The sequence below is a fragment of the Copadichromis virginalis genome, linkage group LG5 (genome assembly GCF_057382275.1).
Source record: "Copadichromis virginalis isolate Kocher_CV1m ecotype Utaka linkage group LG5, C_Virginalis_male_GT1.1, whole genome shotgun sequence".
Lineage (NCBI taxonomy): Eukaryota > Metazoa > Chordata > Actinopteri > Cichliformes > Cichlidae > Copadichromis > Copadichromis virginalis.
In genome coordinates this window covers 998,263-1,022,039 of record NC_140622.1, presented here as the reverse complement: position 1 = coordinate 1,022,039, position 23,777 = coordinate 998,263, and the positions used below count along the sequence as shown (strand labels likewise).

Sequence of the window (23,777 nt, the reverse complement as noted above, 5' to 3'; positions counted from 1 at the left end):
TTGGCAGATTTTTTCACTTAATACAAGATATTTTAGCTTAAAATAAGTGAAAAAATCTGCCAATGGAACAAGTGAAAAATCTCTAGTTTTTCTCTAGTTTCAAGATTCACTGTCTTGAAACAAGTTCCTTTAGCTTACTGAAATGTTGCCCTGTAGCTGATTGTGTCTTATTTTAAGTGTAATGAGATAATTTTGACTAGAAATAAGACAAATATACTTGGTAAGATTTTGAGTTTTTGCAGTGTACTGCTAAAAACAGCCCTTTTTATTTTTAAGGTTTTACGTATTAACCTTTTATTATAAAAGTCACCTGATCCTTAGCAGGTGTGTATACAGAAATACACCAGGTCATTATTTAAGCAAAGCGAAGCCAAACTGCTCCTGTGTGACAGATGAAGTCCACCTTTAAACAGCATTTAGATGCTGCTAATGACGATTAGTGGCAGCACTGGTCTGTGGGCTGGGGACACTGGTGCCACCAGTACAGCGCGCACTTTTCACAGCGCCATCATGTGGATCAAACTGTATTCTGGGTCAAACCTGATGTTTTATCATTTACACTGAACAAAAATATAAACGCAACACTTTTGTTTTTGCTCCTGTTTTCCATGAGCTGAACTCAAAGATATGAAACATTTTCTACAAACACAAAAGACCCGACACTCGCAAGCAATGTTCCCTCTAAGCTGCGCGCGTGCACAATTGCGCACTGCTGGCACAATTGTGCACTGCTGGCACGGGCTCTGCACAGAAAATCTGCGTTGCGCACAAAAAAAAAAAAAAATCACCTGAATTGAAATTAAAATGAAAACTTTAACAATTCTGTTCTGCAGTGTTAGTCAGTGACTGGCTGCTCCCGTATGGGATCAGAACGAGGCCACCTTATCCCGTAGTCCAGCCAATCACGCGATTCACATTCGTATATACGCAGCTGATCAACGTGGCTGACAGGCTATGACAGCGTCCTTATGTGCCGACACCGGTGTTTTAGCAAAGCGGCTGATGTGGCGTGTACAACCATTGGAGACGTGAGCAGGACAGACGGAACAACTGACGGACAAAGTGTGGACTTTATACCAGTTTTTAAATTGTGTTGATCGGCCGCGTAAAACCAGAGTTATGATAAAAATATCTGCAATGTTTGTTTTTCTTCCTGAATACTGTCGTTGTTTATATTTACTGCGGGAAGAAACGGTAAAAACGCCGTTTTATAAGGAAAACGCTCGAAAGCCTGTGAGCCAAAACAACACCAAAACAAACCCCCACCAGCCTTTCCTATTGGTGGAAAAATGCACCATGTCGACCAATCAAAAAATGATATGGCAACATGACATTTAGTTGTTTAGGAAGGGGGAAGTTTTAGGAGTGACGGCGGTGTTTGAGATGCGATTGCCAAGTTTAGCACAAATCTTGTGTAGTTAGTGTGTAGTGTAGTCAATAGTTTTGTTGTGGGTGTCAGAACAATGAGGCGACTGCTGAGTGTTACAGGTGTTACAGCAGTGATACATCTCCTGTTGTCAGGCCTGCAGGTATCAGGCTGTTGTTCTCCTTCATCTCATAGTGGACAGAAATTATTTTTTGGAGCGGCACAAATAATTTGTGTGGCATCAGATTTGATGCAGAACAGCTGATTGTTCTGCAAATAGTTTGAAATGTTTGTTTAAAAACGCCTTGGCTGCATTTTTAGGTAAACAGCTGCAAAAAACTCTGTTTGCAAAACTCAGTTACTTTTTTGAAGAAGTAACTATATAATTAATTGCCCAACATTGGTCATTATTTACTGTATTTTGCAGACAGAGTTACAGACTCTCTCTCAGACCACAGACTCATAATACAAGTCAGAGCTTTATTTAAAGAAAGTTGTGTTTTCAAAATTGAAGTTCAAGTTATTCTTACTTCCATTAGTGTTAACATGCTGCACAGGTCATGAAGAAGATTGTTTTAATTTTCATTGTAAGTGGGCTAAAGCAGTTAATTAAAAGTAGTCTAACATAAATGTAAATGCTGTAATTTGATTATTTTAATAAACATGTAACTTGGATGCTGGCGTGACCACAGTGCACACGTCTGCTGTTACTCACAGTGGTCCAAGGGACGCTCAGGGAGTTTGTGTGTTCGCTCAGACACATGAAACATTACAGGGAACATTGCTCGCAAACACTGTTCACAAATCTGTCTAAATGTGTGTTAGTGAGAACTTCTCATTAGCTGAGATAATCCATCCCACCTCACAGGTGTGGCATGTCAAGGTGCTGATTAGACAGCATGAATATTGCACAGGTGTGTCTGAGACTGCCCACAATAAAAGGCCACTCTGAAATATGCCGTACATGTGTAGCACAATGACACACATGTCGCAAAACCAGTCAGGATCCGGTTCAGCTCATGGAAACAAAAGTGTTGTGTTTATATTTGTGTTCAGTGTAACAAATACTGAGACGTGTAATAATGTCGTGTGTTGTTCATCTCAGGACGCTGCAAAGAACCAGATCATTTTTATTATCCTGTTTGTCTGTTATGTGAACCTTTAGAGAGGATGTACCTTATAATGACTGAGTGTGTTTATCGCACTATGTTAAATGTAACTGTGAGCGACACGAGGCTTACTGCTCATGGTTACCTCATCAGTGGTGAAGTCAGCCAGCCTGATGCAAGAAACAGGAAGAAGAAAAGGATGAAAGAGCAACACACAGATGAAAAACAAAAACAGACTTTCTAACCGACAGAGCTGAAATCTGAACATGTCACCAGCTGCAGGAGGCAACGCTCTGAACCACGTCGTTCCTCCTCCAGATGGAGCTTTCACTGCCTATAGTCTCTTGACATACAATGGTTGGATTCTCCTATGATACTGTATCAGCTGAGCCTCAAATTCTTATGATCTCGAGCTTCTTCAGTCTCAGTGAATCCTTAGTTGGCTCAGATGCATCATCTGGTGTTTGAGTGTAACAAGGTGGTTGTAACACAAAAGGAGTGTAAACAGGTGAGTGTGGTTTGTAGTGTAAACTAAAGCAGCGTGTCTAACCAACCACATCTCCAGGGCTGAATCAGGTGACCACGAGCCATCGCTCCACAGCTGCTGAGGGAGCTACAACCCTCATTCAGCCTTTCACAGACATACGGCAATGAACTGTATGAACAATAAACTTTATTCATACACACAAATCCCTTTAAGGTTGTGTCAGCGAGGGCAAATGTGCCACATCAAATACATGGAGCTACAAGCTGTGGTGACCCACTGTCAGTAAGGGAGCTTTATTACACACACACAGCATCACAACAACAGTTACCTCAAGCTGCTTCTATGTTATAAGGCAAAGACCCTGCAGTTACACAGGAAACATTAGGTGACCGTCTGTGAGCGACAGTGGGAACCAAAGCCTCTAACAAACATCCATCGATAGATGAGGGGCAGACGGACTGAATGCAGAGAGGTCTACTAACACATGTTGAGTGAAGAAGAAACACCCAGTGCATTATGGGGAACTTAGACCTATAACTTAGACCTGTGAGCCTTAGCATATGCTACTTCCAGGGCATAGCGCTTAGTTTCCGGTGTGATATTCGCTCCTTGTTCACGGTCGGGTTTTTCAACCAAATGGACGAATCCAGTGGCGATTTACATTTCTCGAGATGTCGAATGTATCTGTAGATGATGTTGATCGACTTGTCGATATTTTTTCCCCCCGCGCCTCAGAGAGAGACAGGATTCAAATTTTATACTTCTCAGTATTTGTATACAGCGCTCCCTCGTTTATCGCGGGAGTTACGTTCTAAAAATAAAATGCGATTGGTGAAATCTGAAGTAGCCAACTTTATTTTTTACAATTATTATAGATGTTTTAAGGTAAAACCCCTCACTACACACTTTATACACTCAGACAGACATGAACATTTTCACACGTTTCTCTCTTGTTTAAGCTCTCAAAGTTCAAACCTTCGTAGACAAATAAGTCCAGTATTACAGAAACCAAAGATCAAACCGTGTTTTCAGGTCCAGCACATGAGAACAGAGCAGCTGAGAGATAATTCAACATCAATGAATCATTAATGAATCAATGAATCAGCGATTCTGTACTGTACAGGAGAGACGGCACGGAGGAGATCAACAATAGTCTGCAGCCAATACGAAACAGCGAGGCCGCGTTATAGCGAGGGACCGCGGTAATTTTGAAGGTACGTCACAACATACCCTTCGTAAATACTCATGCATAGAGACCCTTACCACGGTTTGTTGACATGCTGTGTAGGTGTGTACTTGACTAGCAGGGAAACCTTTGACTATTGTTCACCTGTAGTTTGAATGCTGAACATCTGCCTGTTTAAATCATAAGAACTGTCACTATACATGTAAATTAATCAGAATGTTTTTTTTTGTATGTAATTTGTATAGTATTTTTTTCTCTCTTATTTCTTTTCTAAATGTACTTGTATATTGTTCACATGTTGAAATAAATTACCAATCAATCAATCAATACAGAGATGTGCTTCTGATTCTGTAATGCAGTTCTGCTTGTGTTGAGTGATGTAAACCACCAATCGATCTGCACGCTTCAAACCTCAAAACTGATCATTTGATTTTTTTTATGACACAGCAGTGGTGAGTGTTCCCACCTTCTGCTCTTTGTAACTTAACGCCATCTTTCTGTTTTCATATTTTGGACATGATTTTGGAGTCCATCTTTGCAGCAGCAATTGACCGCAAAGTAAAGCTACCGGAAATGTACAACCCTGCATCCGATCTTAAAACAGGAAGTTAGCATTTTCTCGTGCACAGGGTCTATTGCAGACTAATTAAGGTTGCTGATCCAACCCTAACTATGTGCTTTATCAAAGAGGAAAGTTTTGTCTGTCACCTGAATCCAAACTGGAAGCTGGTTCCACAGAAGAGGGGCCTGAAAACTGAAGGCTCTGCCTCCCATTGTACTTTTAAATACTCTAGGAACAACAAGTAGGCCTGCAGAGCGAGAGCGAAGTGCTCTAATAGGGTGATATGGTACTACAAGGTCATTAAGATAAGATGGGGCCTGATTATTTAAGACCTTGTATGTGAGGAGCAGGATTTTGGATTCATGTTCCAGTTGATGCATCAGAGTCAATCTGGGATCCAGTGTGGAGCACATGGACACTTTTAAGGCTTAAAGAACAAACCGATGATTCGATTAGATACTCGGCTCCATCTCTGGAGTCACGGCCACCAAAGCTTTGTTTCTGCTAACACTGTAAACATATACAAATGCACATTAATAGTTGTTACTGCAGAAAGAGAAAAAGAAGCGTCAAAGACAGGAAGGAGATCTGCTCCACTGTGGAGAGAGCTGCACAACTTTGTTCCTGCAGAATTGTCACACAGTCAAACTGATAATTCTTCATTTTTCATTGATAGTTAAACAGACTGGTTCTTATAGCTCTGAACGTGCTTCACAGCACAGCAGCAGCAATTGTGTGTTTCAGGAAGAAACAACGTTACAATAGAGCAGACTCTCCTGACACTGACAGACAACACTGCGTCTTTACATCAGTGCTGACCACGTCCTTCCAGTTTCATCTACATGAAGTATATACACTCAACAAAAATATAAACGCAACACCTTTGTTACTGCTCCCATTCCCCATGGGATGGACGTAGAGACCTAAAATTCATTCCAGATACACAATATAACCATCCCTCCCAAACAGTGGTCACAAATCAGTCCAAATGTGTGGTAGTGGGCACATCTGCTATATTGAGATAATCCATCCCACCTCACAGGTGTGCCACATCAGGATGCTGATCTGACATCATGAGTAGTGCACAGGTGTACCTCAGACTGCCCACAACAAAATAAAACAGCGCTGACTTCATGTCTTGTTCTAGGACCGGGACACCGACCTATTCTTGATGCTGATATTGAATAAGTGGTTGACTGGTGTGTGTGTGTACCTCTAAAGATGTCTCTATAGATGACAAATACATGACTGTATACATGAAACTGACAGCAAGACGTGGGAAGGACACGGAGGCAGAGTGAGAGTTACCCTCTGAGCACTGATGAAGAGTCCGTGGATTATACTGCCAGCCAGGCCCTGGCCTGCTCCTGTCACTACCACCTCTGGTTCCTCCAGCAGGGAGCTCACAAACCTAGAGACAACACACAATGTGGAAAATGTTACAATATTCCCACAAAACAAAACACTTAAATAAGAACATGTAAAACCTGAAGACACCAAAACTATAAAATAAGACCACCAACATGAGCGAGAAAGAAACGTGTGAACTGACTGTGATCCTTCAGACGCCGTCTTTGTGAAACAGATTCATCGTGACAACCTGTTACTGACTAACTATCTATAGTGACGGTGAAGACTGTTACATGTTACCAACAGCACAAACAAAGCTGTCAGTGAGCGCAGCTCAAACTCTGCGACTCACTTCTTCAGTTCATCAGCAGCCTCTCCGCTGTCGTCCTCAGGAACGGAGAACTTGGCCTTGAGCGAGCGAGCTTGAGTGATGACTGTCTCCATGCTCAGCAGCTGGTTAATGAAATCCTGCACACAGGACAAGAACAACTGTCTGCTCAATCCTGACAGCATGAGACCCCAAGACTGTCACATTTATACACATACGTGGTTTTTCCTACGTGGAACGTTATAGGCTGAGTCTCGGGGTGTAAAAGGCGTGTTTGGAGTCACAGTGGATACATGGCATACTTAAATGTACTTTGAGAAAGCCAAGAATGCTTTTACACAACAAGACTGTCCAGTCAAGCCGAACTAACATGGTGGGGTTTAGCTGTGCAGCTGTACAGTGTTATTCAAAGAAAAGGGGCTGTATGGATACTGAGTGCTAGTGAGAAGAACATTTTTATATGTGAAGAAGTGATGATTGTTCTCAGACTTTAGGACAGTATTAAAGCATATGTTTAATGCACCTAACGTGTGATCAAACTCAATAATAACAATCTCAGTCTCTGTTTTCGATCACTGATAAACACATCCGATATCAGCAGAGTATAAAAGCTTTGAGCCCAGGTGGGAACAGCCGAAGGAATTACCTAGGTTTAGAAAAAAGTTAGCCATCACTGAGGAAGCACTGGAGTTTGTTACTCCAGCTCCCACTACAATCCCACTGCACCACACCCCTGTTTTCATGGTTCAACCATCAATGGCCATAATAATTATCAGCCAAGTTCTCAGCCATGGTGCACACTATCCAGTCTACGTACACCTCATGTACAGCACATACTCAACTACAACAAAAACACAGTTAACAATCAATCAATAATGTATTTAAAAACAAAACTTTTTTGGGTGAATCTAATGATACTTTCTTTTAAACTGAATTATTTGTGGAAAGTCCGGTCGAGTTTTCACTGACCTCTAACTTCTTGTAGTCCTGGTTGGGGGACTGCAGGAGCTTGCTCGCTTGAACTGTAGCTTGCTGAATGGTTTTTTGCACTGATGGAATATCTTCAGCAGACTCTGAAAGAGAAGAAATGACAGTGTTTCCAGAGTGACAGAAAGCTGTGATTAAAAGAAAGACCTGCCACGTTTGTAACCTCAATTACTGTTAACATGAGAAAAAGCCTAAAATTGAGTAAACCTGCAAACTATTATCTTACTAATACAGATCCTTTTGAAATAAACAAAACCTTCACAACATTTTATAATAATCTTTACAGAGATTAAAACATATCCACAAAGTCTTGATGGATTATTATTGGAGTTAATTAATCCAGCTATTTCAGAGGATCACAGAACACATCTGCAAATAGAAACTAAGCCTTTTGTCCAGGAATATACCCACATGTGCTTTGGCACAAGGAAAAACTCCCTTTAAACAGGAAGAAGCCTTCAGCAGAGCCAGGCTCAGGGAGGGGCGGGGCCATCTACAATAACCGAGTACAATAACCTCAGTTTGATCTGAATTAAGAAGCAGAAAGTTAGCGGCCATCCAGGTCTTTATGTCTTTAAGACATTACTGCAGTTTAACTCATTGGTGTGTGTTATCTGGCTTCATGGACAGATAGAGCTGGGTGTCATCAGCATAGCAGTGTAAATGTATGCTATGTCTTCTAATGATGCTGCCTAAGGGAAGCATGTATAATGTAAACAGAATTGGTCCTAGCACTGAACCCTGTGGAACTCCATAATTAACCTCAGTGTGTGAAGAGGACTCTCCATTTACATGCACAAACTGGAGTCTATTAGATAGATATGATACAAACCTTCACACATTCACGTGTTATCAGCACGGAGCGTCTCTGTCAACCTCTGGAAGTAAAGCTTTTAGTAAGTGTCATAAGATCAAAATACATTTTTTAAAGAAGTGAAACGAGGACATTATTGTTGCTATGTTTTGTATTTTGTAGTCCAGACTTAATCAGAATTAATTTGCATACAACCTGGATATGCACCAAAGCATTTCTGACCTGCTGAAACATTCTGGGATATTACAGAATAAATGAAAACTAGCTTTCTGGTTTAATTAGAGAAAAGGTCTGAGTATCACAGCAGGACGTTAGCTGATTGAGGTTTCTCCAAAGTACTAGAAAACTCTCCTCAGTGATGTCCTTACTAGTGTCTCTCATTGGCTGTCTCTAGACTCAGAACTGGTCTTAGCAGTATACCGTCAACTTAGAGACGATCCAGAAACTAAGACCTGTTATAATTATACGTGAACTCTCATTAGCTAAATTAATGGTTGCACTGCAGGTGTCAGGGAACAACAGCAACACGACTGAAAGATCTTTAGCTTCTTCTAAAAACCAATTCAAATTATGCCCTGCTCCAGATGTGACAGTCTGAAGACGAAATCTAGACTTTTCTGTATCCTGGAATAATTATCAATTTATTGTGTGTAGAATAAAATAAAGAGTGGGTTTTATCTGATTTCTGATCATTACTGGAGAAAACTTGACTGAAAGAAATTCATGTTGGGGAAACTTTCCAGGCTCCTTTCACAGTGAGGGTTGGGTAGCTAGTTAGAGTAAACAAACTAAATCACATTTACCTGCATTTTAACACCAGGGTCATGTTCTACCCATCATGCCTACGCAGCCCTGAAAACATCACGTGTCCATCTCTGATACTTATAAGAGCTCAAAACTGGCCCAAACCCTGATGGAGTCCAAGGGCCTGCAGTGCAGAACACATCTTGAGCCCAAATCTTGGGGGGCTCAGGATTTGGGCTTTTTCTGCAGCTCATGGGCTGCATTCACTGAACCGACCACAACTCATCTGTGCACCAAAGTACACAGTGAGACGTCCTTTACCCTCACATCACTGGACACTTCCAGGTTCTGGGTTCCATTCACTCTATACCAGTGGTGCCCAAATCTTTTTGCATCACAGCTGTGATACAGAACGGCTGTGTGGGCGGAGCCTGTTTCGCTTCAGTGCCGAAAAAAAGGGGTTGTATTTTGATGTAATGACTGTGTCGATGCAATCAGTCATTACATCACTCAGCTCAGGACTGAGCTGTGTAGACGCCAGCGTGTATCATACAGTGCATCCACTTGCAGCCCTCCTCGTTTCCCAGCCGTCGCGCCCCCGTCTGCACATCCCCACACAGTCCTCACGTTTCACAGTCAGTGATTGTAAAGAGTTCCTCTGCAGTGGCTCTGCCAGGAGCCTGTCTGCAGAGAAGTCATTCCTTTGTCCACCTGCAGAGGAAAGCAGCTACCATGCACCTTATCATTAAGCACTCGATAGGCAACTTTACAGGAGCAGAGCACAGACGCAGTTTTAGCAGAGACACTGTTGAGCACGACGGTTTAGAAGTGTGTGTCTGAAAAAGCCCTCTGACTTGTCTTTGTGCTCTGGATGTTTGGCGTCTTAGCTTGTTAAGCTTTAAACTGTCACAAACTTGCACTTTAAGACAGACACGCTGCGGCCTCTCCTCATCACCCACCGCTGCGCAGGTATGCTTCATCTTATCTTCTTTGGCTTGGAAACATATTTGGTGATGCTTCATCCTCTGCTTTGTGTTTGTGTGCGAGCCCCGTCAAAAGGCTGTGCATTATGCTGGCAGCGTCCAAGATTTCTACTTTTTTATTCATGCAGCTTCTGTTTTTTTTTTCTCCATTAACATCTCGGGTTGCATTTCATTTTCTTAGTACTTATTTTAATATCTTTAGTTTTTTGTATTTCGGTCTTACTGTAATTTACCTGCTGTGGGCTTAGAGTTATTTTCCCTGATTTTATTTCATATAAACGTGTTTTTCAACCAAACGGTGAGGACTTACCTTCTTCCTTCAGAATAGTTGCATGAAGTATACAGGGCAGGAGGTGACGGGCCAGGTCTGCAGGTTTCTGCATCGCCATGTAGTGCAGAACCTAAAGACAAACCCCCAAAAAGTTTAGTTTGCCTGGCTTCTGTTTTCCTTTTGCTCTTTCAGATCAACAGAATATTTTTGCACAGCCAACAGGCTGCCTCTGAAGAAGACTCCAGATAAACGGTGACCTTTCTCTATGATGGTTATTCACAGAGGGACCAGTCATACCCAGATCTTTAAATCTGTCATAAGACTATCAGTGAGCATTATTTTTAACTTTCTCTTTTTGGATAAACAATGTCTTTAAAAGACAGGCAACATTTTCAGTGACGGTGCAAACTGGAGCTCCGAGCTCTGCTTTCATATGTGCAGGAAGAACATGCAAACGCTTGGCAGGGACCTGCCCGGGTCCAAATCCAGGACCCTCTTTGGGTGAGGAAACAACTAACCCCAGTTACTGTTTGTCCCTTTCCCATAAAGCCGACCGGATCATTAATAGAAGCTGGTTTAAAGTTGTTCTTCATTTAACACCATCACACCACAGAGAGCTGCTGTGTGTCAGTTAAACATCGTGTGTGACAGCATCAGATCCTTTTTCATCAACATGTGAAAATGCTTCAACATGTCTGTGAGCACAGATCTGTGTTAAACTGACTTCTCCAACATACATGAGCCAAAACGGTCCCATGGCACAAGCGGATCCTGAAAATCAGCAGAAACATTCATGAAAACACTTTGTGATCCACTTAGTAAACACGTTTGGCTTAAAACACGCATGTGGCAAAACGAACGACCTGCTTCAGACCTTCTCGGCCTCCTTGGTGTCATCAAAAAGTCTTTTTTGGCGTCGTGCAGGTGTGACCCTGGCAGTCTCCCAAGCCTCCACCCACATGTTGCCTGGGATCTTCATCCTGGGACTGAGTGTCCCCATCACCATTGTGTTGACCTTCTCATCAACCACTTCCTCTTCTACGTAATCCCGAGGTGAATACCAGCGCACAAAATCCTCCAGGACACAGCCGGGGTTGGCTGCCTGTGGACAGAGACACAAACTCGTACTTTAAATGAAGTAATGTGTAAATATATTCACTGACACCTCATACTGGCACTGACGACTCGAGCAGGGCCCACTCACGACACCACTGCATTCATGGACCCAAGCACACCAGGCTGTCACTGAACATAAAATGTCATTTAGGCATCAAAACGATTTCCTTCTGTTCAGGACTGGAAGTAAATACGTGTGATCTGGCAACAAAAATGTTTTACTTTTTTGTGTAAGAGTAAATCTGAAAATCTATGAATAACAAATCAATTGTATTTTAGTATTAAAACCAGTTCAGACTGAATAAAGAGCTCGTCCACACTGGATCAGAAACAGAGACATGGTGGGAATAACCAACACTGTAGATTCAGGGCAGCTGCAGCATGACTTACACTGTGTGCTCGTCATTATCACTGCATTACTGCCTCAGATCTGCAGGTCTCTGCAAAGACAAGGTTCAAATAACCTCTGAAGATGATTTATAAAACTGCAATGAGCTGTTTGAAAACTGACGACCACGTGATCGTCTGGTGATCAGAGGTTTCTGCACTCACGTAGCTTCTCCCAGCATGACTGCATCCATCATGCCACACGTGTCAGTGACAGAGTCACAGCTTTCCACAGCGTAGGCTGATCAACAGTCCTCTTATTCCACACTAGTTTACTTGTAAAAGCCTACATGACATTTTTTATTAATTCATTAATATCCCATTCATTAACTGCACAGAGAAGACGGTTCCTGAAAATGAAACATGATGCACAGATATCAGACTCAGTCAGCTTCAGCTGAGCTTAATGACATTTCTGTGAACCACTTATATGAGATCTGCTTTCATGGTTTTGTCACACAAAGGCCGCCTCTGTACTGTTACAACCGCTTTCTTTTAGTTCTAATTATTAACTGCACGTCTTTGAACATGGAGCGAGTGGGGTTGGGTTAACTCTGACTCTAAACTGCCCACAGGTGTGAATGAGAGCATAAATCAGAGGTGTCCAACTCCAGGCCTCGAGGGCCGGTGTCCTGCAGGTTTTAGATGCGTCCTTGATCCAACACAGCTGATTTAAATGGCTAAATGACCTCCTCAAAGTGTCTTGGGTTAGGGCTATCCTTTGTTGCTAGTTAGTCTGACCTGTATCCCCAATGTTAAGTTTGTACATTGTATCTATGGTCGATTAGGTCATCTCAGTTGCAGGCAACCAACAAATAAAGCTTATCCTTATCGTGGAAGTTCTCCAGAGGCTGAACTAACCATCTGATTCAGGTGTGTTGACACAGGGTGAGATCTGCAGGACGCCGGCCCTCGAGGCCTGGAGTTGCCCACCCCTGGGTTAAATGTTTGTCTGTCTCTCTGTGTTCGCCCTGCAACTGGCGACCTGTCCAGGGTGAACCCCGCCTCTCGCCCTATGGTATGGGATAGGCTCCACCCCGTGTGACCCCGACTATTATTTTCAACATGCTGTATTTGGAATAAATAACAGCATATGATGTGTTTGCACAGTGAGGCAGTGACTCTGACCTGTGAACATAGAGAGGCTCTGCAGAGTTGAGCAGAGTCATGTTGTTGTGGGGGTGCAGCCTGCCCTCAGCTCTGCCCTCAGCTTGTGTCGCCTCAGTCTCGCCCTGGTCACTCAGGCACTCGAAGAATTCCTCCTCGCTGTCACTCCACGAGTCCCAGGATTTTCCTTGAGACATCTCTCTTGTTGAACTGGAAGCACTGGTTGCACACTCTGGTCCTTGGCGGCTCTTCTGGCAGGCACCTGAGACCCTGTGTTCCTTTTCTTTCCCCTCGGGTACCTTGTGAGATTCATCTCTGGCCTTCTTCCTTTCGATACAACAATTCAGCATCTGTCCAGGAACAAAAACTCTTTTCACACATGGAAACATAACACTGCTACTTGTGTTCAACAGACAACACGACATAAACAGGTGTTTGGGAGTTTGAAGATGCTGTATCACACTGAGCATCAGCTCTCAGAATTCATTTTTCTCTTTATCACCTAAACATCGTTCCAATTATCAAAGTTAACACAACACTTTTGATAAACCACTGGAATTAAAGTTGCAAGTCTACAAATGTGCATGATGTTGTTTTTTGTCTTTTAAATCGTTCGATTAGTCCTTGCACTTTGTGCACTGTGTGGCTACCTGGAACTTCTGATGCAAAAGACAACAGCGAAGATCAGGAGCTCCACCTGCCAGCCTGCAGATTAGGAAGCACAGAGATGGATATGAGTGAACACCAGTGTGTTAACAGAGAAACAAATACTGCTTAAACAATTTCAAGCAAAGTTTTAGTTAGAGCACGGCACAAACACTGCAGGGGCTTTTGTGCCTGGTATTATGTACTTGGATTTTTACATTTTGGTCATTTGTCTGTTATTAGAGACGGACGGAGATCCAACATGACTGACAACAAGACCAAAGCCCGATTCTAAAGTGTCGGCTCAGCTGGACAAAGTACAGACATCCAGCATTTGACTTTATTTATATGGCACAGGATAAGAACCACAGAGTGCTTCACAATAATATGAAACAGCACAAATCTAGTTCAAAGCCAGGCTAAATAAATGAGTCTCAAGCTGCTGTTTATAAAAATAAATGCAATCAAAGCAACATAATGATGGAGGCAAAGCACTCCACAGCCTGGGGGCCCCCACTCTGACAGATCCATCTCCTCTGGTCTCAAAATGTGTTTCTGTCTTCTGTCTGTGTCCAAGTCAACAGTCTAACGAGGTCCCACAAATGTCTGCAAATAGGTTCTGCTCTTCCACGAAGTCCTTTGAGATCCCGACTGAAATCGGCTGGTGCCAATATCTGCTGAGTGTTGGCCACGAATAAAGCAGCAATAACAGAGTTCAACGAGAACAACAACTTTTCATTATCAGTTATTCTTCACTCTCTCCACAGCTGATGGACCAACAGCAGCAGCACACAGAGGACAGTGGTACCAGATACTTTGTATGCCGTCACCATCTGACAGAGGAGCTCCAGGGCTGAAAATATATCCTCAACCTCAGGTTCAACTAACGAACTGACCCAGTCACAGACTTCCAGGGAGGCTTTGGAGTATCATTCCCAAGTTCAAGCTCAGCCCCTAGTCCCACTTCTTAGAAAGGGAAACCGCTACTGTAGTCTGCTTATCCCGAGGTGGGAAACCAGGACAGTCCAACAACATCCACAGACTCAGTGGGACTCGCACCTCCAGCCCAGGAGTCCTGCCACCAAAGAGTCATGTAACTCGTCACAGACCTCGCCAATTAATATCAAATCAAATATCAGCTGGTTCAGTCCCAACTGATGGTCTCATTATTCAGGTTTCACACAAGAAACGTCTCATGACGGGTAAAAACAACGAGCTCTCTCAAGACTTTTGCAAAACATGCTGGTGGCAGTGGTCACAGTAGAACTACTGAAGGTTCCAGCGCACTTTTGGTAAAGTGGAAAGAATATTATTTCACCATAAATGGGCCACGACCAGGTGCTTCCCACAAGATTTCACACAGACCAGTGAAAAGAATTATCAGAAGAGTCAAGGTCCAGTTATGAAGAGCCACAGAAAGGCCTGGAATCAGCAGGTACGACTGTTTCAAAGAAAACAATATGTGCGCAAGAGCCACAGAAAAAAAGAGAAGCGTGAAGTGTGTTTAAAGTTTGCTGAACAAGTCTGTGAAACGCTGGCAGAATATTATCATCTGCATTCATAAAGTATCCACAGGCGTCTTTGCCTGCTCTCCTGTACACATGAGTTCACACCTACCTGCCCCTCTAACACCATCGTTACATTTGCTGATGATGCGACAATCATCAGCGGAGAAGACGGCGAACAGGCAGGAGGTTAAAAACCTGACAGGCTGCTGCAATGAACACAAGCGTCTGCTCAGCGCCATCAAAACTAAGGAGATGTGACCTCAGCAGAGGGAAACACGTTCCTCTCCACATCAAGCAGACTGTGTTCAGCGAGTGTCCTCGTTCCTGGGGACTCACGTAGCTGAGGACCTCTCATGGTCCAAAGTCAAAGACTCCACCTCAGGATGCTGAGGAGGAGGAGGAACCATCTGGAGAAGAAAGTCTTGGTGGCTTTTTTACCACAGCACCATAGTGTGTCCCCACCTACTGCTAACAGCTTGGTATGCTAACTGCTCGGTGGGTCATTAAGACAGTACAGAAGAATAGTGCCTGTCCCTTTCCTTCCCTGGAGGACATGGTCAGCACTCGCTGTCTCAGGAGAGCCAATCAAATCTCATCTCATCCTGGACAGCACCTGTTCAAGAAACAGGACAGCCAGGCTAAGAAAACAGCTTTTCCCCTGGACCATCGATCACTGAACACTAAGCTCAGTGAATGGACCGAGTGAGCCTCCCTCCTACCTGAGACAGTCCTGTGTAACATTCAGTATAATGTTCACTAATGCTGCTAAATGTAAGCTTACATCTAATACAAAACACCAGCATAACACGGGACAATTACACCCTCCCTCCATGGCTGCTGCCATCCAACCAGTGCAATACTCCTCTGGTTAAATGGTAAATGGACTGGTTCTTATATAGCGCTTTTCTACTCTTCTGAGCACTCAAAGCGCTTTACACAACTTGTGCATTCACCCATTCACACAAGCACATTTTTCTAGGTGCTTTCTAAGTAACATTCTCTCTCTCTCACTCACACACACGCGCACACTCCGATGAACGCATCGGAGAGCAATTTGGGGTTAGTATCTTGCCCAAGGATATTTGGCATGCAGCCTGGGGGAAGCCAGGAATTGAACCACCAACCTTCCGATCAGTAGACGACCCGCTCTACCGCCTGAGCTGCAGCCACCCTATTTTATTGCTATTTTATTCAGTTTGACGAATGAATGATGAGTGTAAGCAGGTAAGAATGTATGTAAGCTCTGCTCCAGTGTAATGCATAGGTACAACAATACGCTTTAACTTTATAGTTTGGTCACTTAATTCAATTCAATAAAACTTTATTGATCCTGAAGGCTGACCCCAATGGAAATTGGGTTAAGGCTGCCGACCTTTGCCAGCGCCATCTTACCCTTCTGACCATACATACATGACACAAACATCACATGGGGAAGACAGGTCAGAGAGGCATAACAATGGAAAATGCACCACATGAGGAAAGATACTTTCAAGATTAGGCTTAAAACTTTCCTTTTTGCTAAAGCATATAGTTAGGGCTGGACCAGGTGACCCTGAATCCTCCCTTTGTTATGCTGCAATAGATGTAGGCTGCCGGGGGATTCCCATGATGCATTGAGTTTTTCCTTTCCAGTCACCTTTCTCACTCACTATGTATTAATAGACCTCTCTGCATTGAATCATATCTGTTATTAACCTCTGTCTCTCTTCCACAGCATGTCTTTATCCTGTCTTCCTTCTCTCACCCCAACCGGTCGCAGCAGATGGCCGCCCCTCCCTGAGCCTGGTTCTGCCGGAGGTTTCTTCCTGTTAAAAGGGAGTTTTTCCTTCCCACTGTCGCCAAAGTGCTTGCTCATAGGGGGTCATATGATTGTTGGGTTTTTCTCTGTATCTATGAAGCGCCTTGAGGCGACTTTTGTTGTGATTTGGCGCTATATAAATAAAATTGAATTGAATTGAATTGAATTGAATAAGGAGAAAAAAATAACTCCCCCCAGACTGAGCTCCAACAGGGAGATCAGTTTGAGAACAGAAAAAAAACACCTCTGCACATGAAAAAACTCTTAATACACGAAAGAAACACATGACAAGCAACAGGGATGGGTAAAGGGTGAGAGACAGCCAGTGTAGACAGTACATCCAGGCCTGCGTGCGCTGGTCTCCTTGATCCACCGTCAGCATCGGAGGGGAATAAGCGTCGAAGGCGTTTGGAGGGGGGAGGAGTGTACATCTGCATGTGTATATATGTCTGTGTAAGCGTGTGCGTGTCCAGAGTTCAGCTGAGACAGTGTCCTCCTCCCTGCCAGGCTAAGTAAACAGTCTTCCAGCCAACCCAGGTGGCCTTGCATGGAGTGGGAAGAACAGTCTAAACACAGTCGTTATCAGGGAGTTGTTGTTCGGCTCCAGCCTTGAGCCCACGGCTGGGGCCGAAGGGGTATCCGCATAAGTGATGGAGGTTTTTACTTTAGTGCGAACAGCTCATATGAATTTCAAAGCTGTTCTAACACTCCGACACTGGTCTCTCAATCTCCCGTTGGAGAGCCGTGAGCTTCTCCATGATGTTATCAAACTTGCGCTCCGTGATGTTGTCATTCTTGTGCTCAGAGAGCCGATTCTGAGAACTCAAAGACACGACGTCGTAGTCTCACTCCAAGCGCTTTATTTGTTACGCCATTTTTCTCCACACCAACAACAACCCTTCGCGGGCAACAGTACTCTCGCAGTATAACAGAAAATAACAAGTTAACAACGACCGCAGTGAGCTTCTCCAAGATGTGATCCAATTTGCACTCAGAAGTCTTATTCTGAGTATTCACAGCAGCCGTAAGCTTCTCCAAGATCTTATCCATGCTGCACTCAATGAGCTCATTTTGAGAAACTCACGCCTCTTCCCATCGTTTGAATCCCAACGGGCAGCCTTGTGGGGGTTTGAACAGCCGGTTCCGCTTTCTTAATTCTTCGATAAGTCAGGGCCAAGCCAGCTCCGATCAGCCAGAACCCTGTTACCATGGTTCCGAACAGGTAGATCTCTTCAGCACTCAGGCTCACCCGAGCCCAGACTTCTCGTTGAGAAAGGGGTGTCAATTGCATTCAGGGACCAGTTGATCAAATCCATAATTCCTCTTTTAGGTTTTAGAGAACAGACTGTGAGAGAGTGTTCCAGGGAAAAGTAATACAAAAAACACGAGAGTAAACAAGGACACAAGAGGCTAAGCAGGGAAGCTAAGGGAGAGGAGAAAAGTGCGACTGCCTTTGTTAAGAGCAAAACTCTTTGAATGCTGTAAACACACCGTGTTTGGGTGGCTGCATCCCAAAAACACCACAGCAACACTGAAGTCTGGAGGTGGGAGCATGATGATTTTGATGTTCCCAAAAAAATGTGTGATTGCTTAGAAAAGTTATGCATAAAAACTTTATAACAAGCTGCAAAAGGGACTGAGCCATTAAATCTAACTCCAGGAAGGATGAATGGAGACATTGTTGATTAAAATCTGCTGCCATCTACCAGGATGATGAAGATGAAACAAGGATGGATGTTTCAGCAAGACCATGATCTCAAACACAGCCAATGGAAACTGTTGGTTTCAGAGGAATCAAGTAAAGCTGCTGGAACGGCCCAGCCAATCACCTGAGCTGAATCTGTGGGAAGGATCCACGGAGCATTCGGGATTTATAGACTGTTTGTGTGGTGAGTGGGTCAAAGTCATGAGCAATGATGGGACTGGTTTCTCCATACAGAAGCTGCCATGAACTGTCATCACCAACATTTGTATAAAGTAATAAATAAATGTCTGTGTGTTTAATGTCCCTGTGTTACCGACATCTGGTGATAATTTCACATCAAAGCACCTTTAGAAATATATTTGCTTAGAGAACTGCTGACGTGTTCAATACTTATTTTACCTGCTATAAAATGAAAATGTTAATATGTGTGACATCTTTAAAATCAAAGCAGCATGAGCCTGTGAGGTACCCACCCACAAATAAGATGGTTATTTACCCACCGGTAACGCAACTCAAGGACAAACTCCTGCCAGAGGTGTCCAACAGCCCGCAGCCCACCGTAGTAATAGTTGACCAGACACACACACAGAGCCAGACAGTAGGTCAGACTGTCACTGGGGGCTGACTTCAGCTGGTGGAAAAGGTTCTACAACGAGGGAAAAGACCAGCATGAAATCAAACAGCAGGACACCAAATTTAATACATTCTAATAAAAATCCTGACAAAGTACTGACAGCACTGAGCCTGTCTTCACTCTGAAACTTATATTGGACCTGACCTGAGTGTAACCTTGAGTGTGCGAGTGATGAAGAGGCAAACATACATAATCAGAGGTTTTCTCTTGCTCCGATGTCCCACTGGAGTTGGACAGCTGAGTGTTATTCTTACAGTCAGACTTCTCCACAGCAGCATCTGGAAACAGATACTGAGACACAAACACAAATAAATAAGTCTGTCATTTAGAAACTCTGTTGTTTTCTAGATGTTAGAAGAATTAAACAAGTGCAGCTCACGTAGTCATCACTTCATGATAAAACACAGGATGCTGATCGCTCAGTGGCAAAAGCAGGATGTGACCAGAAGTAGACAATAAAAATAAGAACGCTGCCTGATATCCTGTTTAAGATGACGCTCTTGTGCTTTACTGAGCTGCTGTCAGATGGGATCAATATCTGTAGCCAGCACTCTAAGACATAAATGCAATTACGGCTGTAGTTTTAAGATTCAAGGCTGTCTTAGCTCGAGCTCGAGCTGCTGAGTGTGACGGGCTCAACAGTGACCAGGAAGGAAAAACTGTTTGTGAAAAGAAGCAGAGGAGCCACATCAGTACGAGTCAAACTACCACACGGAGGAAGTAGGAGGCCCACACAGAGAACAATGAGGAAAAAAAGACACTTTATTTGTCCTTGATTATGTTCTTTCTATCGGTAGCTTGATTACATCCATCTTATCTGCTGCGTATCATTTGGTGCATGAATTTTAGCCTCTTGGCTTAGAAATAGTTTCCTCTGTGCTGTTCGGACAAAAAACAAAGCCATAAAAAGTCTTCACACATCACACAACAATGTGTATGTTTGTAATGGATCCAAGTGTATTAGCAACCAGAAAAATACAACATTAAGGTCAGTGCACTTAATGCACTGACCTTAATGTAGTATGTAGCGGTGTGTTTGAAATCTGTACTGACTAGTAAAACCTCTGTGGTCTGCCCCAAAGCATCATGGTCTCCGTTCCTGAGTGTCCCACTGATCAGTTTAACTTACCCAGTAAACACTGAGGATTTTCAGCCGTCCTGACTCGAACTGACCAGTGAGGAGCTTGAAGAGGGTCGAGGTCACTGTTGGGTGATAAACAGAGTAAACAGTAGAGGAGAGTTTCTGATACACTTTTAGTTAAAGGGTTTTTATAAGTAATGAGTCATGTTTGATTACATGTGACGTAGTCCTTCACCAGTAATCAAGATAATTACACATGTAAGCATTTCCTTATGTCACACTCAGTTTGTCCCTTCATGCACAAGCTTGTTAGACCTGTGCCAGCTCTGTTTGGGCCTTACAATCAAACCCATGTACGTTTACCCTTTTAATAAACTGCTCCACCCATTTCCTACTTTACGAGTGAAATATGAAGCAATGCAGTGTGTACACGGATGCAACACTCAGTGCTCAGCGCAGCGTTTTGTGTGCTATAGTGCAAGTGAACAGCTCACTCCCATCAAAGCTTTTCCATTGGATCGTTAACACAAACACCAAATGTCAGGAGGACATGCGCCTCAAACTGGAGTTGTCTTTCTAGCCCGGGTACTGTGTTATCCTTGTCTGTATACCGAGCTTCTTATTAATAATCAGCTCTGCACAGGAGCAGAAGCAGAGTCCAGCCTGTTGCTCTTACAGTATAATACTCATAATAAAAGCACAGTAACCGTGGTTAGTCACTGAGCAGCCCGGTGCGTTTCTCTTGATTTCTTTAGTCAGGGTAAATTCATTCACCTGCACGGGTTAGCTAAACGAACTTTACAAAACAAGTTTCCCCGACAGCCGAGTGCTCACCTAAGGACCTAAGTTACGGATTAGCTTACACACACATTTAACTTACCGAAAATAATACGGTGGGGCCTCAGGTCCTCCTGTCTGGTAGTCCAATTTACTGAAGAACACCTCAGGCTGTCACTTTGAAATAGCCGGTAATGTAAACGCTGGACCTCTCAGCATCTGCCATTCCCGAACAGACACATGCAAGTTTGTCCGTGACTGCAGCCGCGCTGTACATTTATTTCAGTTTCAATATTTTTTTCAGTTTCAATATTTTTTTCGGTTTCATTTCAAGGTGGCATCGTTCTGATCCCATACACACACAAATCCTGATTTACAAGTACAAAATATTTATGACCACAATTTGAGCCCATATACTCTCTCTACCACAGCTGCCTTTGAACTTGCCTGGCCAGGTCTGAGTCCAGCTTTGCTACTCCTGCCAGGTCACATGACACAGGGGTGTGCTCTGATGTCAGCAGGCAGGTCAGTGGAGCCCTCTGGTGGTGGATATATGGCAGTGAAACAGGAGGAGGCCTGAGAACAGACAGCAGGCTTAACTAGCAGGACAAAGTAGCATGTAGTACTTGAAGGGGTCATCAAAGCCAATCAGCTCTCAGGAAAATGGAACATCATATAAATATTTCTCTTCTTTGATTTTCATCAATGTATTTCCTTTGATAGATTTTCCGTCAACACTTCTGCTTGATTAGAAGCTCATAGGCAGTTCCTGTCACTCTACAATAAAACAATGTAAAGGCTGCGCTCTCTGCCCTCCCTAATTTGACATATTTTGTTGTTTTGTGTGTGTGTTTGTCTGTGTGAAGTTTTGATGTGTATGTGAAAAACACAATTTTGAAAACACTGGAAAAAGACCTCAAGACATGTTTTCCTTTACTTTCTATGAAACAACAATTCCCACCAAGGCTTTTCAGTGTGAAATTTAGTGTATAGAAAATACCTGTGCCAGGTTGTCTCCATCTAGTGGTGAACATGGCCTCACCACTACATCAGGTGAGCTTTTCACTGTGCACAGTGAGTGACACAAAAGTCATTTAACAATTTTTTAAAAAGCAATGTTACAGATTCAGTAAGAACTGAAGTTTATCATAATCCTTCAAGTTTCATTCAGTAACAGCAGCTTTTTAATATTATTGACTATATTTTAGAGTCACATTTATATGAAATGTCAAACAATCACAGAGTGACACTGAACTAAACAATCAATGCCATGTGAGTTGTTCTTGTTTGTTCTTTATCTCAGATTTATTGTAAGCAGCGGGAGTAGAAGCTAAAGAAAAATAGTAAAGATATGAATGAATCTCTGCTCTTACAGCTTTTATTGTGCCATAATGTCTGCTTTGAAACTGTCCTCTTGCTCGTCTCTTGGATGCTCACCTCTTCTTCACCTGTTCCTTTCACCAAACTGCTGCACTCTCGTTCTCTGCTCTCGCCTCCTCTTCTGGTTATAATTAGGATGCAGTCAGCATGTGCCAAACAAACTCCCCCCAAATCGATCATGTTTGATATGATGATGACGTTTTTAACATCTTATTTATGCACTTGTTGGGTGGGAAAGAGTAAACAAAGATGGGGCATAGAAGCAGAACTGAGTCCTACGTGTGGAGGGACAGTAACTGTGTGTGTATATGTAAGCATTTAAACACTGCAGAGAGTCAAATTAACAGTAACACTATTTTGTCTAAGTCCGCCATTGTAGAAATTCATTTCACCGAAACAATAACATGGCGCACAATGTGACAATAAACGTATAAAACACAAATTCTTACCTAGCAGGAGAATAAATAATCAGTATTTTAAGGCTACTGCATGTATAGATGTCACTGCTTGCTCACATAAGCTAGCTCTGAGACCCGCCAGAGTTTACGCCACAGTTGACTGTCGCGAAAGAGTCGTAAATCACCGGCATTGTAAAACTTAAAATGATTCCAGGGCATGTTATAAAACACCCAATAGATGTACTGGATATTAAACGGTATCAAACGACTAAATGAACACAGGGTTACAATTACATGCTCACGTCGTCACATCGAGAGTTTATTCATTAATCATCAGAGTTCAACAATGTTACATCCAGTTGAAAACAGCTTCACTAACGCCAGCAAAACAGGCTAACAGTATATAAGAGCACAAAACCAGCCGTGCTTATCAACAGCTCGACATATCCTCAACAACTCACCTCAGTATGTGTAACCCGTTCATGTGTTACGCCTGTTGTTCTTGCGTTGTGTTCTGGCGTGAAAGTAGGAGGCAGGAGACAGTACTGGGTCTTTGGCTCTTTACTGCACATCTGCAACACAGAAACATGTGTCTGATCTGTGTGTGTCACGCGACTGCCAGTACACCTCTCCTCCGGCCATGCTGAAAGCAGCTGTGTCTGCAGCTTCATTAACACTACAATAATATAATGAATCAAATACAACAAATTGTTTTAAAACATTAACTTAAGCTCTCAAAAACAAAAAGCACAAAATAAATAATATGTCACTGAAAAAAACATCAAAAACAACTTATAAGAACAATAAACAAAATAATTCAAAAACAAATAAACAGTCAGATAAATACAATTCAATAACCAGGACCCAATATTCTGGTACTTATAGTTCAAACATTATACTTCAGTACAATTATATTAATAACCGCCATCTAACAGGCAGTACAACACTGTACTTATAAAAACAATGAATGAAAGACTGCATCTCCAAAACATAAGAACATCTCCATACCTGCAACACAGAAATATGTGTCTGATCTGTGTGTGTCACGCGACTG

General features: G+C 42.9%; 1 protein-coding gene and 1 pseudogene across 2 annotated transcripts in view; both read right to left on the bottom strand.

Moving 5' to 3' along the window:
• The window catches only part of LOC146708690 (rab3 GTPase-activating protein catalytic subunit-like), a 28,226-nt pseudogene extending 7,004 nt beyond the window's left edge, over nucleotides 1-21,222 (bottom strand). The window contains exons 1-13 of the transcript XR_014920620.1: nucleotides 21,205-21,222; nucleotides 21,049-21,148; nucleotides 20,217-20,290; nucleotides 19,277-19,378; nucleotides 18,927-19,099; nucleotides 13,448-13,502; nucleotides 12,819-13,147; nucleotides 11,392-11,398; nucleotides 11,062-11,289; nucleotides 10,227-10,317; nucleotides 7,358-7,461; nucleotides 6,413-6,528; nucleotides 6,019-6,121 (exon numbers count right to left, since the gene is read on the bottom strand). The product of XR_014920620.1 is annotated as a rab3 GTPase-activating protein catalytic subunit-like (transcript). The remainder of the gene's footprint in view (nucleotides 1-6,018; nucleotides 6,122-6,412; nucleotides 6,529-7,357; nucleotides 7,462-10,226; nucleotides 10,318-11,061; nucleotides 11,290-11,391; nucleotides 11,399-12,818; nucleotides 13,148-13,447; nucleotides 13,503-18,926; nucleotides 19,100-19,276; nucleotides 19,379-20,216; nucleotides 20,291-21,048; nucleotides 21,149-21,204) is intronic.
• On the bottom strand, nucleotides 21,078-23,500 carry LOC146708689 (uncharacterized). Its single transcript, XM_085455508.1, has 5 exons — nucleotides 23,185-23,500; nucleotides 22,319-22,446; nucleotides 21,946-22,010; nucleotides 21,393-21,521; nucleotides 21,078-21,164 (listed from the first exon to the last, which is right to left on the bottom strand). The coding sequence occupies exons 1-4, from the start codon at nucleotides 23,205-23,207 to the stop codon at nucleotides 21,432-21,434; spliced, it is 306 nt and encodes a 101-aa protein (XP_085311634.1). The 5' UTR covers nucleotides 23,208-23,500; the 3' UTR covers nucleotides 21,078-21,164; nucleotides 21,393-21,431.
• Between the last annotated feature and the right edge of the window lie 277 nt (nucleotides 23,501-23,777).